At 44.7% G+C, this 14,547-nt stretch overlaps 1 protein-coding gene across 12 annotated transcripts in view; it reads right to left on the bottom strand.

Moving 5' to 3' along the window:
* The window catches only part of DAB2IP (DAB2 interacting protein), a 1,007,890-nt gene that overhangs the window by 516,001 nt on the left and 477,342 nt on the right, over positions 1-14,547 (bottom strand). For 8 of the 12 annotated variants that reach the window (XM_029614458.1, XM_029614459.1, XM_029614457.1 and 5 more), the window contains one exon: positions 2,344-2,462. The exons of the other annotated variants lie outside the window; for them this stretch is intronic. In XM_029614458.1, coding sequence (XP_029470318.1) covers positions 2,344-2,462 — 119 coding nt within the window. The remainder of the gene's footprint in view (positions 1-2,343; positions 2,463-14,547) is intronic. 12 annotated transcript variants of the gene reach the window in all.

Here is a 14,547-nt window from a genome sequence, read left to right as displayed (position 1 = left end):
AAAAGGAGTTTTGTATTACTGCCTCCTCAACAGGGTTATGTGCTGTCAGCGGTAAGCACATGGTGTGACACCAATAAGTGCCACTCCCTGGCTTGCTGCTGAAGTCTCAGCACTATCTAGCGAAGCAACAGTGGTGTTAAGAGTTTATAGCAGTCAGTAGCATGCATGCATGCATTGCATACAGTGAAATCATATTTTAATGGTGCTTTTGATTTCCTTCCCTTCGGCACCCTGAAATTGTAAATTATTGCAGTAATGTGAAAACAGGTAGTGCAGAACCCTAAATGCAGCATGGCTCTAGATCTACAGAAAGTACAGAGCAGAAACAGCACTGTCCATGCAAAAGCGAGGACTTGGCTAGGCAGGAATGCACCTTCTCCTGTAACTTCTGAGTTGTGACCCCTAGTTGTCAATGGGGGAGGGGGGGGAATAAAATGTTTTCGTACCTGCACAAAAATGCCTATGTTGTACTTTTCATTAGCTGGTATTTATTTTAATCCTCCATATTATTTTATTGGCAGCGTGTGCAGTGCTGTACATGCAGTCATTAAAGGGCTACTACAGATTACAGTATGAGTTAGCACAAGTCCCAGAGGCAAGAGGAAGTTGGCTCCTCTTTGAAACAGCACAGTTCCCTGTATGCTCTACTATCCTGACTCACTGGCTCACTTAATAAAGTCAGCACACAGATGAAAGGACCGACACGATAGTGTATTATGCGGAAGTGAGCAAGGCAGTCAACCAGGCTTGCCTTTCACCTCTAGATATGAAAATACCTTCTTATCTAGAGATCAGTATTCCATCCACTTTCACTCTGCATCCAATTTTCAAATCTAGGAATAAAATATTCCCTCCCTCCCCATTCAAATAAAAAAAAAAACAAACACCATCTGATTATCAAGGGTGATGCATTTGGGTACAAGGATATCAAAATATCAAAGAGCACAGAAACACTGGGATGGTCACATAAGACGGCTTGTTTAGCCTGAGCGGGACACGCTTTTGGCATGGTTTTCATATGGCGAGTCTACCTATCTTGGAACAGACACTGGATTTGCACCGCACAGGTTCTGAATAACCCTTCAATTCATCAAGCCACATACAACAGCAGTGTCTCTAAAGCCCTTTGTATATGCAGTGAATGCACTGTCCCACAGCGGTGTTAGCACTCCTGTGACCAACACTAGGAAGTGAGCAACATATAACTTAAATAACTTGCATGGACGAACTAGATAGGTTAACCTCTAATCAGAAGTGAACAAGCTAAGGAGAAACCGAATGCGCTTTCTACGCTCCCTTCCACCCCCAATTACAAACAGATGTCTTTAGGCTCTAAACTACATCAAGTTCCTACATACCCAAGGACACAATAAAAAACCACTTAATTAACACCGAAAAGAAAGATAGTAATTTATGTCTTGGACTGCAAAGCAATTTCTGGCACTTGGTGCTGCTGCATTTTTTCTGAAGGGTTAACCTGCATCCTCTTCCACAGAGTGAGCTCAGTTGGTTTAATGCCATTTTCCTGACCATTTATTACAACTGCCTGTACTTTGTCACTCCCCAGCCGAGAAATATTAAAGCAGAAAAGTCCTTCTTTTTTCACAGGCAAAACTTTGGTTCATTTTCCTGACTGCTGAGTCAGATTCATCCAGCAACTGACCTGGTTTTATGGGTACAAAGATATTTTTAAAGCATGTTCTAAAGATGTGTGCATCAATTAATAATGGGACTTGCTTAGTTCAAAAATAACTTTCTTGCTTGTTGCCCATAAAACCCTCCCGTCTTGCTAAAGGAGGATTTGCCTAATATATCCAATGATCTCTCGACAAACCCGGAGCACTCTTGCATAGCACAACAGAAGACTCTATGCTGTATGAAAACAGGTTTCTACCTTCCTTGTAACTCAGAGCAATACAATTCACTCATTCTGCTTGTCTGCTTTGGGTTCCTACAGTCAGTGACCTACTAACGTAATGAAATGAAAAAAAGATGTGTTTTCTTTCAAATGTTACCTTACAATTTCAAAACAATGCTTATTTGTTGCTATTGATATTGTCTTGGTGCAAATGGACTTGAAAATGGGTGCTTAGATTTTTCTGCAAATTCTCATGCCTTCCTGGATACTTCAGCTATTTTTTTTTTTTTTTATGATTCATCACTTTGAACAATCTGACTGCTTCGTTGGCAATCTGAGGCAATTGTATGCTCTGCTTCTGAGACATAGCTACATGCATACACAAAAACTGTATGTCTGTGTGTATGTATGTATATATAAATATACACACACACACACACACACACACACATGCACACTGTCCTGGACACAGAACCTTTGCTTACCTTTCATTGTCTATGCTCTTGAAGCCAGGTAAAATATGCCGGAAGCTGCTGTTCCTGTCAAGCTTGGGTTGGCTCTTTGTCCTTTTGATGGAGCCTTTGAGCCGGCGGCTGAGGAACCCCTGTGGGGTGAGACAAGAATACTAAATTAAAACGCAGGGAACGGTCTCTTTGCACAAGTGCAACTCTGAGGATTGTTCTCGAGTTTCCTTCATCTATAGCGGCTAGGAGCTGTGTTCATTGTTTAGCCCAGCTCCAAGGATTCCATCCAACATCTGCTCCCAGTGCTCTGAGAGGCCAGTGAGCTACGTCGACGTGAGACTCCCCAAAGCCTCAGTTACCACAGCAACCATCCGCTCTCATAAAAATACTGTCTGAGAGACAAGGCTAGCATATTGCAACTCTCAGAGAGGTGAAAAATTGTGAGTTAGTAGAAATCAGTACATATATAGTGCCTTATAACATGAAACATTATAAATTCATTGATATCTATATAATTAAACATACAAATGGATTTCTGAATATGAACATACAGCTTTCATGTGCATTTTATCAGATGTAAATATCTTATATGATAGGTATTAAAATGTATTTCTCCATAATTAGTACAATAAATCATGTTGTACAATGCTTTACATTTGAGGCATCATAAAATGATCTACAGAGCAAAATAAGAATAGAATATACTTCTAACATGGGAAATGAAAAACATGTGGACTGTGATGAAACCAGGCTCACCAATGGAGGATTATCTTTGGAAGGTGGAGGGGTAGAGAGGAAAAGGGGAAAAGGGGAAACCAATAAAGGCAACTGCTCTTTGGCCTTGCCCTCACTCTAGGGTTAGCCTTGTTCACAAATTCTAACTGCTTTCCATAGCACGTGAAAGCATAAAGAGTACAGAAGTAACCAGCTCTAGTAAACCTACAAATCACCTAAAATGAATCTGTGTCCCAGTTACACAAATCTATAAATCATCTACACAAGTACTTGCAACGTCTCTAATGATAGAGGTTTCTATTCTATGGATTCATCACCCAGTCTAAATGATAAGTTGACCAAAGTCAGGCATTCATCATGATCAGTAACATCACTTAACGGTAGTCTGAGGTGACAGTGAAGATCTCTATGGTTGTACTAGCAGGCCCTCTGATAAAATTGCAACACAAACTTGGAAGGTAGCAAGACAAATTATTGCCAGTCAATAGCTGGAGACAGCTGAAGGCAGTAGTATAACAAACAGGTGAGATAGCAGAAAGAGGCATGGTCATATTCTAGCATTCTTGCTGTTCAGGGCATGGAAAGTGCTTTAGTGAATGTTTTATTATAAATTAAGAAGCAATTTGTCTTTTTACTCTGGTTTGAAACTCACCATACCAGCTTAGATTGTAAATACAGTATATGGAAAGGAAATAAAAGACTGTGGTCTAGACTTAAAGATGATAGTCAAACTACTCTTCTAAGATTAAAATTAACATAATAAATTGCCAATATCCTCTCTGTACTATGGAGATTCTGCTCCAAAACAGACAGAACAGCTGGACAATGGACCTGATCTTCTAATGCAAATTAGCCTTGACATGAAAAAAAAAAATTTGGTCTTACAAAAGGCTCTGAATTCATTGAACAAAACAATTTAATTGCACTTTTGAAAGCAGGGTGAAGGGAGCAGGGGCATGTTAGGATGTCTGTGAATCAAGAAAGAAGAAAGGTGCATCAGCTCAAATGGTACTTGTGTGTGCCGTGGAGGGTAACACTAACATATAGGTGCAGTTTACATTTAAATATTTTTGAATTTCAAGATTTCATTTAACACTAATGGCCAAATTTTAAAAAACCTGGGGCATGCAAAAACTGGGGTATACGCGCATGCCTGGGCCATGTGCTCGCCAAGCACAATTTTAAAGCGGCCCAGCCACGCGCGTATCTCCCGCTATGCACAAAAGTGCCAGGCTCAATAAAAGGGGGGGGGGGGGGGGCTGGGGGCAGGGTCTAGGTGGGGTGGGGACCAAACAGACAGCGGCCATTAGGCCCAGTCCTGGGGAAGTGCGCGCCGGCAGCTGGCCGGCACGCAGAACTTACTTCAGCTCACCTGAATGGAGCAGACTGGGAGGGAACTGGGAGTGGCCGGATCACGTCGCTGCACGTTTTTAAAAACCCCCCACCCCCCCTTGGGCGCGTGAGATGCCAGCCGCCTACATATGCGTATACAGATATAAAAATCGGCCGTGCATGTGCACGCTGGTATATTTTATAAGATGCGCGCGACGTGCGCATGTTATAAAATCAGCACCTCCGTGTTTTAAAATCTAGCCCTAATATATTACTTCAGCTAACCTTGAGAGAAGTTGACTGCACTCACTAGGCCTTAATCAATAAAGATTTCATTTTTCCATAGGAACAGAATGTGAAAAAATAAATTTTTAATAAAACCCATTGTGTCTCGCTTCAGTAAATCTACAGCATTGTATGGTACCTCTTGTCATGCAAGTATTAACCATTCCATATTTGATCACACAGATTCCTCTTACCAAACATGTCCACATGGTAACACTCATCCTTCCTCATCTCCAACACTGCTCTCTACTTCAAATGGCAAGAGATAACAGGGATGGACTCAGACAGCCATAAACAAGGGCCCTGACTTTTACGGTCTGGGAAACTGATAAGTATGGGGGTGACCCCGTATGGCGCAGCAAATACTTCCATAAGCTTACTGGGTGGACTGGATGGACTGTTTGGTCCTTTTCTGCTTTCATTTCTTTCTTTGGACCATAACTCTGTTCTGTGTACACCTAACCCTATTTATAGATCCTAGAGCATACAGATGTTCAGTCGTGGCCCTGCTAAACTGTCAAGTATCTGTGGCTGTCCTGTAGATTTGTTGTGACTTCCCACCGACACCAAAAGGAGCCGAACTTGGGTGGATGTAGCATATCTCTGGCCCATCTGAGGAATGCCAAGAGCAGCCTAGTAGTTAAAACAATGTGATACGAACCAGGAAAACTAGGGTTGAAATCCTTCTTTTCCCACTGACATTCCTTGTGACTTAGGCATGTCACTTTATCTTCCATTGCCTCAGGTACCCACTATCAGTGAATCTTCAAACGAGTTATGCATGTAAATGTAACATACTATTGTAGCAATTTTCAAAAGTCATTTACCTAAGTTAAGTGCACTTAATGTGGGTAAAACCTATTGATAATCTAATGACATATTGCAGCAATTTTCAAAAATCTCCTTACACATATAAAGTGCATTTACAAATCTAACACCCAGTTATAAGCGTATAAATACTTTTGAAAATCAGGCCTTAAGATGTAAGTTCTTTGGGGCAGGCATTTATCATATCTGAAAAAATATTGAAAACCATCTTGAGCTAAAATTGAAAAGGCAATTATTATTGATCACTATTGGGCCGATACGGTAAAATCATGGGAGAGCGGGCGAGCACCCGCTCTCCTGGCGCGCGCACAGGCCACTCTCCTGTGCGCACGATACAGTATTTTAATTTATTAAAATTAGGGCTGGCGGTAAAAAGAGGCGCTAGGGACACTAGCGCGTCCCTAGCTCCTCTTTTTTGACAGGAGCGGTGGCTGTCAGCGGGTTTGACAGCCGACGCTCAATTTTGCCGGCGTCAGTTCTCGAGCCCGCTGACAGCCGCGGGTTCGGAAACCGGACGCCGGCAAAATTGAGCGTCCGGTTTTCGACCAGCGAGCCGCGGGCCTATTTCAATTTTTTTTTTTACTTTTTTTTTTTTTTTTTTAACTTTCGGGACCTCCGACTTAATATCGCCATGATATTAAGTTGGAGGGTGCACAGAAAAGCTATTAGGTTCAGGGGAGTTGGATGCGCGTTTTGGACAAGCTATTACCCCTCACTGAATAAGGGGTAAAGCTAGAGCGTCCAAAACACGCGTCCAATCGCAGGTTAACAGTGCGCTCCGCCAACAGAAAAACACTTCTGAAAATAAGATCTTATTCTCACATATTGGCAAATAATGGGCCCGATTTTATGCATGTACATGGTTTTAATAAAATAAATTGGAGTTCAATGCCTGTAGCCTGATTTCACACATACTTCTTCTGAGGCGTTTCATGGGGAGTGGAGTTTATACTTAAGCACATAATTTTTTATTGTGAAAAGTTAACCTGCACAAATTATGCCAGCGATAGAGCAGGTGAGTTTGTGCATGGTGAAGGGCAACTATGAAAGCATTTTCAAAGCGAACTTATGCACCTGTTAGCTTTGAAAATGTGGGGTAAAGTCTGTGTGTACAAGTTACACACAGAATTTACCCCCATACACACACCTACAAAATTACCCTCCCTATGTATAATATAACATAGCATATTCTATAAGAACAGTTGTGCATTAAATAAAATTGGTGAGTCTACCAATTGGCAATTGAGAACAGAAAATCCTATTTACATGTCAGTCATTTTTGTAATGGAGTGGCCATTAGGGATGTGCAGAGCAAAATTTTATGTTCATATTTTTTATGTCCGAAAGGGGGTCCCACTTGCGGCCAATATGGACATAAAAAAAATCCAATGAGTTGGGTATATGTACATATGTGCAAAAAAAAAATTTAAAACCCCCTCACCCTCCTTAATCCCCCCCCCAGACTTACCACAACTCCCTGGTGATCGAGCGAGGAGTGAGGACGTCATTTCTGCAATCCTTGGCGAGAAGCATGTGACGTCGGTGGCACGTCGAGTGACGCGGCGTCACGTGATTCCCGGCGAGTTCGCGCCGGACGGCTCGTTCGGCCCAAAAAGAACTTTTGGCCAGCTTGGGGGGGCCTCCTGACCCCCCCAAGCTGGCCAAAAGTTCTTTTTGGGCCGAACGAGCCGTCCGGCGCGAACTTGCCGGGAATCACGTGACGTCGCGTCTGAGTGACGCGGCGCCACGTGATTCCCGGCTCGTTTGCGCCGGACGGCTCGTTCGGCCCAAAAAGAACTTTTGGCCAGCTTGGGGGGGGCCTCCTGACCCCCCCAAGCTGGCCAAAAGTTCTTTTTGGGCCGAACGAGCCGTCCGGCGCGAACGAGCCGGGAATCACGTGACGCCGGCGTCACTCGACGTGCCGCCGACGTCACATGCTTCTCGCCAAGGATTGCAGAAATGGCGTCCTCACTCCTCGCTCGATCACCAGGGAGTTGTGGTAAGTCTGGGGGGGGGATTAAGGAGGGTGAGGGGGTTTAAATTTTTATTTTGGCTCAACAATCGCGATTTCCCACATATCGAACATATTTATGTTCGATATGTGGGAAATCCGATCGTTTATGTCGAATCAATTTTTTAAGTAAAAAAAAAATATGAGTTGCGTTTTACTAATGCGGTCAATCCGAATGCACACCCCTAGTGGCCATAACATCTGAAACTTACCCTGAACCTTACTGATATATTACCATCTGCCAAAACCTGGTAGACAGATTTGAGCAGAGCAGCTGCATTGGCACCAAGTCATAAACAATCCCATGCCCCCCCTCAGAGGAGTAGGCTACATTTTCCAGTCTGACCGAGCACTGGATTACTCAGTGCAGGGTGGGGAACACAGGCTCTGGGAACTGGGGGCAGGAATACACCTGCAAGGTTACTGTGAGGTTCATATAATCCACAAAAATAAAATAAATACAACCATTCATACCAAACGTTGGGTTCCAAACCAGCCAGTTTACTGAGGAAATATAGTTATTAAAGCTCCAGCAGAGACAAGAAAAATACAACAAACTCACATCAGAAAGAGCTCACAATTTTTTCAAAAATTCTCAGTCACTTGTGCAGGCACAAATTTTATGCTACTTGTCTCTTCAATTCTCAGGGGAACCCTTCCTTCCAGGTAAAGGGTATAATGTCCTTCTTGAAATTCTTCAATTTATGCACAAACTAGCTGGCTGGCCCAAGAGAAATCTTCCCACTGGCCTCTGGTAGTCTAAAGTTCTTGAGCTGACCCTTGCCACTTGCAGAAGAGATCTTTCGCTTCTCCAAAACTGGAACCCCAGGCTAAGCTACAGCTCCTTGCTGTCCTCCTTGGCTCCCAGCAAGACACACACTCCAAGCAAAACTCCTACAAAACGTCTCTCAATAATGCCCCAAGACCCCCTCCCAGTGCCTCGTGGAAGCACCTTTATACCCCGCAGTGGGGGGTAGAATCCTCATGTCACTTACTGCCTGCATGAACTCTCTCTATATCTCTTGAACTTTGGCAAGCCACCTAAAGACCTCCACCATCCTCTTGAAGTCGGCCCGCCGTCTATGGAATTCCTCCCATATAGATTAGTTTAGTTGATTTGATGAATCACCTTTCTTTACAGTCAATGAAGGTGACGTACAGTTATAATGAAGCAAATACAAAACAGAGAAAATAAAAAACAAGCACTAAGTAACAATACAGAAGCATTAAAACAATAAATTAACTAAATACTATACGCAAAAACAATTTTTAAAACCCTACAATAAACAGAATATAAAGAATAATCTGAATTAAATTAATGTTAATACATTCTGGCAAAGAGCGACAGCACCCCCCCCCCCCTCCCACATGACATTTAAGGTCCGTCCTGATGCTGGTGTGAGGGCTCCAGTGCCAAAGGAGGCCTCTGCCACCAAGGAGCGCTGAAGAGGATCTGGGAGAATTACCCCAGGGAACTGCAAACCGTTGCCCAACAAGGACTTGGCAGGCTCAAGAGCAATGTACTGAGGTCCCCAGACCAAAGGGGGAGGAGGCCCTACAGGGAAGGGGCAAGGGATGGCTGGCTGTTTTGGCTTGGGGACTTCGTCTAGTGCTGCTGGGCCACCACCAGACCAACTGTGGCACTTCCTTGGGGATAAGAGCGATACCCAAGCACTCCAGCAATGACAGCCAACATGGTGCCGACTGCATGTGGAGTGCCACAAACACCAAAGATGAAAGACCATTGTTTTGCAGTTATAATGAATTCTTTCCTTTGAAAATAATTATTCTTTTAATTAAAGAATGGTTTCTGAAAAATATTGCTATTGCATTTGACCCCAACAGGTTTCTGTTGAATTAGAATGACATTGAGGATGTTCAATTTTGTTGGAGACTCACAGATACTGACATTGCCAACTGGCTCCAAATTTTCAGGACAGGTTGATCCAGTCCTGGTTTTACCCCACTGCATGCAGGGACTTGTTCTGATTTCCCTACTGCAGTCCCTAAGAAAAGCAAGACTGTAGGTACCTGCATGCAGGGGAGTAAAACCAGGAGCTCATTAACCTTTCCTGAAAATCTGGAGCCAGTTGGCAACCCTAAGTGAGGGGCAGTATAGTAAAATATTGCCACTGCCTGACTTCTATAGCATGTAGCTTAATTTAAGCCCTATCTATTTTTAACAAAATGATTCTGTAATGTGTTTGCTTTGGTAATAAAATTATCACACAAAGCCAATGAGCAAACACTAGAAATTGATTGGTTATTGTATTATTCTGGTCTTGTTTAAGAGTGGAGTCCCTCACCCCAAGTCAATGGATACTGTGTTTACCTGTCACACAGCTAAGATTCTTCAATACCATAAAAGGATTTAATAATGTTAGTATAGCATTATTGTATACAGCCCAATTGTCTTTATAGTGGATTATGCTGTTATACTGCAAGAAAAGCAATCCCTATAACCAAGAAATAAAATATTTATTTTATTAATTTTTATGTCAAGGACAGTTTCTTTGATTTTTCAAAAAAGGAACATGCTGGAGAGATACTGCATAGAATAAAACATATGCACATAATATTTATGTCATGGTTTTAGCACACAAGTTGCTCAATGTGTATTCCATTCCATTGATATACATAAAAATCCAGAAAATACAACCCATATAACCAACATTTAAAAATAAAACAATGCAACAAGCATATTCATCTTATAAATGGGACATTACTATATCAATCATGAAAAAAATTGAAAAGAAAAATCCACTTCAACCAGCTGTCATGTAAATAATTGAGAATTATGCTAATTTAGCATTTGTATTGCAACCACTGAATAGATGGGAAGGTCCCATGAAAAGTAATTTGCCCACTAGACTAAGCCGAGCTGTCCAGAAGTTCTTTATTCCAGCACTTTCACCTTACCAGAGCTTCAATTTTCTTTAACTGCTTTAGAAGGGAAAAGGGGTTTTAAGAAAGATTAGCTTCAGTGCAACAAATGTTGCCATAAAAGATTCCAGTGAATAGAGTTTAACAGAAAGGAGCCAACTCATCCCCCGTATGGAGGCCACAATCAGGGCAAAGCTCTGCCTCCAGACATGGTGGGGGCGGGGGAGGCTGAAGTGGTGGACCAGTGATCACATTCAACTGTGTGTTGGATCACTCCCCAGCCTCTTCTATCAGTTTTTCCGTCTCACGTGTGGACGGCATGCCAATAGTCTGGGTGCGGCATGGTGTGGCTAATAGAATTCCAGACCATCGCAGCATAGTTTGACGGGGTTGACCATGTCCCAGTGCTCACTAGGGATGTGAATCGTTTTTTGACGATTTAAAATATCGTCCGATATATTTTAAATCGTCAAAAAATCGTTAGGGCCACGATACAATACCAATTCCCCCGATTTATCGTTAAAAAATCGTAAATCGGGGGAAGGGGGAGGGCAGGAAAACCGGCACACTAAAACCCCCTAAAACCAACCCCCGACCCTTTAAATTAAAACCCCCCCCCAATGCTTTAAATTACCTGGGGATCCGGCGGTGGTCCAGAACGGCGGCGGTCCGGAACGGCCCCCTCAATAGAATCGTGTTGTCTTCAGCCGGCGCCATTTTTCAAAATGGCCGCCGCAAAATGGCGGCGGCCATAGACAAAAACGATTCAACGGAGGAGGTCGTTCCGGACCCCCGCTGGACTTTTGGCAAGTCTTGTGGGGGTCAGGAGGCCCCCCCAAGCTGGCCAAAAGTTTCCTGGGAGTCCAGCGGGGTTCCGGGAGCGATTTCTTGCCGTGAATCGTTTTCGTATGGAAAATGGCGCCGGCAGGAGATCGAGTGCAGGAGGTCATTCAGCGGCGGTCCGGAACCCCCGCTGAATGACCTCCTGCAGTCGATCTCCTGCCGGCGCCATTTTCCGTACGAAAACGATTCGCGGCAAGAAATCGCTCCCGGAACCCCGCTGGACTCCCAGGAAACTTTTGGCCAGCTTGGGGGGGCCTCCTGACCCCCACAAGACTTGCCAAAAGTCCAGCGGGGGTCCGGAACGACCTCCTCCGTCGAATCGTTTTTGTCTATGGCCGCCGCCATTTTGCGGCGGTCATTTTGAAAAATGGCGCCGGCTGAAGACAACACGATTTTATTGAGGGGGCCGTTCCGGACCGCCGCCGTTCTGGACCACCGCCGGATCCCCAGGTAATTTAAAGCATTTGGGGGGGGTTCGGGAGGGTGGGGGATTTAATTTAAAGGGTCGGGGTGGGTTTTAGGGGGGTTTAGTGTGCCGGCTCACGATTTTAACGATTTTTCACGATAGTTTACACACCCAAACGGCAACAATACGATTCCCTCCCCCTCCCAGCCGAAATCGATCGTTAAGACGATCGAGGACACGATTCACATCTCTAGTGCTCACAGCAAGCGCTGTGTTTGCAAGGAATACCAAGTAACTAGTCTTTTGTCCCTATGTTGCATGGGGTGGGTCAACTGAAACAATTTTTAAATCTGCGGCTTTTGGACCGACCTGCTCACCACCCAAATAATTAAGTTGCATATTCATACATGGCTCCTGATTTTTTGCGGGACTAGGCAGTCATCACACTGCAGATGGTATTTACATGGTAATCAACAATTGAATTGCACAATAATGTGAGGGGCGAGGCTTTGACGGACCTGCGCTCCAGACAGCGAAAGGTGGAGAGAAATTGGCTTCTACAGCCAACCTTGCAGCAGCATGATGTTTACTGAGTGCTTGCCATGCTGCTCATTGGGAGCTTATGAATTATAATGCAGCAGATATGGGTGTGGTCATCCTATGGGTAACTGGGAATTTAAATGTTGATATCATGTGACTGAATGTTTGTATGCATTTGACCTATGCTGCAGCCATATACATCCCTTCTTCTTTCTTGAATACAGAGCTTTCTTTGACAGGTATAGTTCAAAAGGATGAGACTAAGTTGGGGGGTAAGTGGGACAATAAACAGGCCGGGGGGGGGGGGAGACATGTTGCACCTGTAATGACCCACTGGGTTTCATTATCAGTAGTGCCCTTGGTTAACTCCTTTACCTAGGGACAAGCAGGTTAGAATATTAGGAGAAGAACCATTCGGAACAGCCCCTCTCTTTGAGGATGCTGGAATCAGGCCTGGCGTGAACAGGTATGCACACCATGCATTTTCACGGGGCAGCACACCTGGGAGGGCAGTGGCAGCAGGAGAGGCTGCAGGGCGGCGAAGAAGACAAACCGAAGCAAGGCAGTCACAGGAGCCCATCCCCATGGTGGCAAAGAAGGAGTTTGGGAGCCTGGGTGTGAGAATGGGAGCCTGGGTGTGAGAATGGAAACTTGGGTGTGAGTATGTGAGAATGGGAGCCTGGGTGTGAGAATGTGGGAATGGGAGCCTGGGTGTGAGAATGTGGGAATGGGAGCCTGGGTGTGAGTATGTGAGAATGGGAGCTTGGGTGTGAGAATGTGAGAATGGGAGCCTGGGTGTGAGAATGTGGAAATGGGAGCCTGGGTGTGAGTATGTGAGAATGGGAGCTTGGGTGTGAGAATGGGAGAATGGGAGCCTGGGTGTGAGTATGTGAGAATGGGAGCTTGGGTGTGAGCATAGGAGAATGGGAGCCTGGGTGTGAGAATGGGAGCTTGGGTGTGAGAATGGGAGAATGGGAGCCTGGGTGTGAGTATGTGAGAATGGGAGCTTGGGTGTGAGCATAGGAGAATGGGAGCCTGGGTGTGAGAATGGAAACTTGGGTGTGAGTATGTGAGAATGGGAGCCTGGGTGTGAGAATGGGAGAATGGGAGCCTGGGTGTGAGAATGGAAACTTGGGTGTGAGTATGTGAGAATGGGAGCCTGGGTGTGAGAATGGGAGAATGGGAGCCTGGGTGTGAGAATGTGGGAATGGGAGCCTGGGTGTGAGTATGTGAGAATGGGAGCTTGGGTGTGAGAATGTGAGAATGGGAGCTTGAGTGTGAGAATGGGAGCCTGGGTGTGAGAATGTGGAAATGGGAGCCTGGGTGTGAGTATGTGAGAATGGGAGCTTGGGTGTGAGAATGGGAGAATGGGAGCCTGGGTGTGAGAATGTGAGAATGGGAGCTTGGGTGTGAGAATGGGAGCTTGGGTGTGAGAATGTGAGAATGGGAGCCTGGGTGTGAGAATGTGGGAATGGGAGCCTGGGTGTGAGAATGTGAGAATGGGAGCCTGAGTGTGAGTATGTGAAAATGGGAGCTTGGGTGTGAGTATGTGAAAATGGGAGCTTGGGTGTGAGAATGTGAGAATGGGAGCCTGGGTGTGAGAATGGGGGAATGGGAGCCTGGGTGTGAGTATGTGAGAATGGGAGCTTGGGTGTGAGTATGTGAAAATGGGAGCTTGGGTGTGAGAATGTGAGAATGGGAGCTTGGGTGTGAGTATGAAGGAATGGGAGCCTGGGTGTGAGAATGGGAGAATGGGAGCCTGGGTGTGAGTATGTGGGAATGAGAGCCTGGGTGTGAGTATGTGAGAATGGGAGCTTGGGTGTGAGAATGTGAGAATGGGAGCTTGGGTGTGAGTATGGGAGCCTGGGTGTGAGTATGAGGGAATGGGAGCCTGGGTGAGAGAATGGGAGCCTAGATGTGTGAGTCAGAGCTTGTGTGTGAGAGCTTGTGTGTGTAAGGCAGTCTTTGAGAGAAAGTGTGTGTGTGTGTGTGTGTGTGTGTGTGTGTGTGAGTGTGTGTGTGTGAGAGAGAGAGAGAGAGAGAGAGGAAGGGAAGAAGATAGGCGGGAGAAGAAGCAGAAAGAGAAGAGTGACCCTGGAGAAAGAATTAGACAAAGACTGACAAGAGGAAAATGAAAAAAAAAAAAGGACCTGGACCAACTGCTTAGAAAAATAAAAAAAACAGACCACAAAGGTAAAAAAATATATATTTTGAGATTTTAGCAATTGGAATATGCCATCTTTGGGTATATGCATTTCTTATCATTTTGTATTCTGCTCTTTAGCCTTCCACTGTTCAGAGTCTGGTTTCTCAGGCTTTTTATTTCAGTTTTGTTTGCATGTTTCTATTACTAATTTGTAGT

Source organism: Rhinatrema bivittatum, chromosome 8 (genome assembly GCF_901001135.1).
Source record: "Rhinatrema bivittatum chromosome 8, aRhiBiv1.1, whole genome shotgun sequence".
Taxonomy (NCBI): Eukaryota; Metazoa; Chordata; class Amphibia; order Gymnophiona; family Rhinatrematidae; genus Rhinatrema; species Rhinatrema bivittatum.
This window is presented reverse-complemented; position numbering and strand designations above follow the sequence as displayed.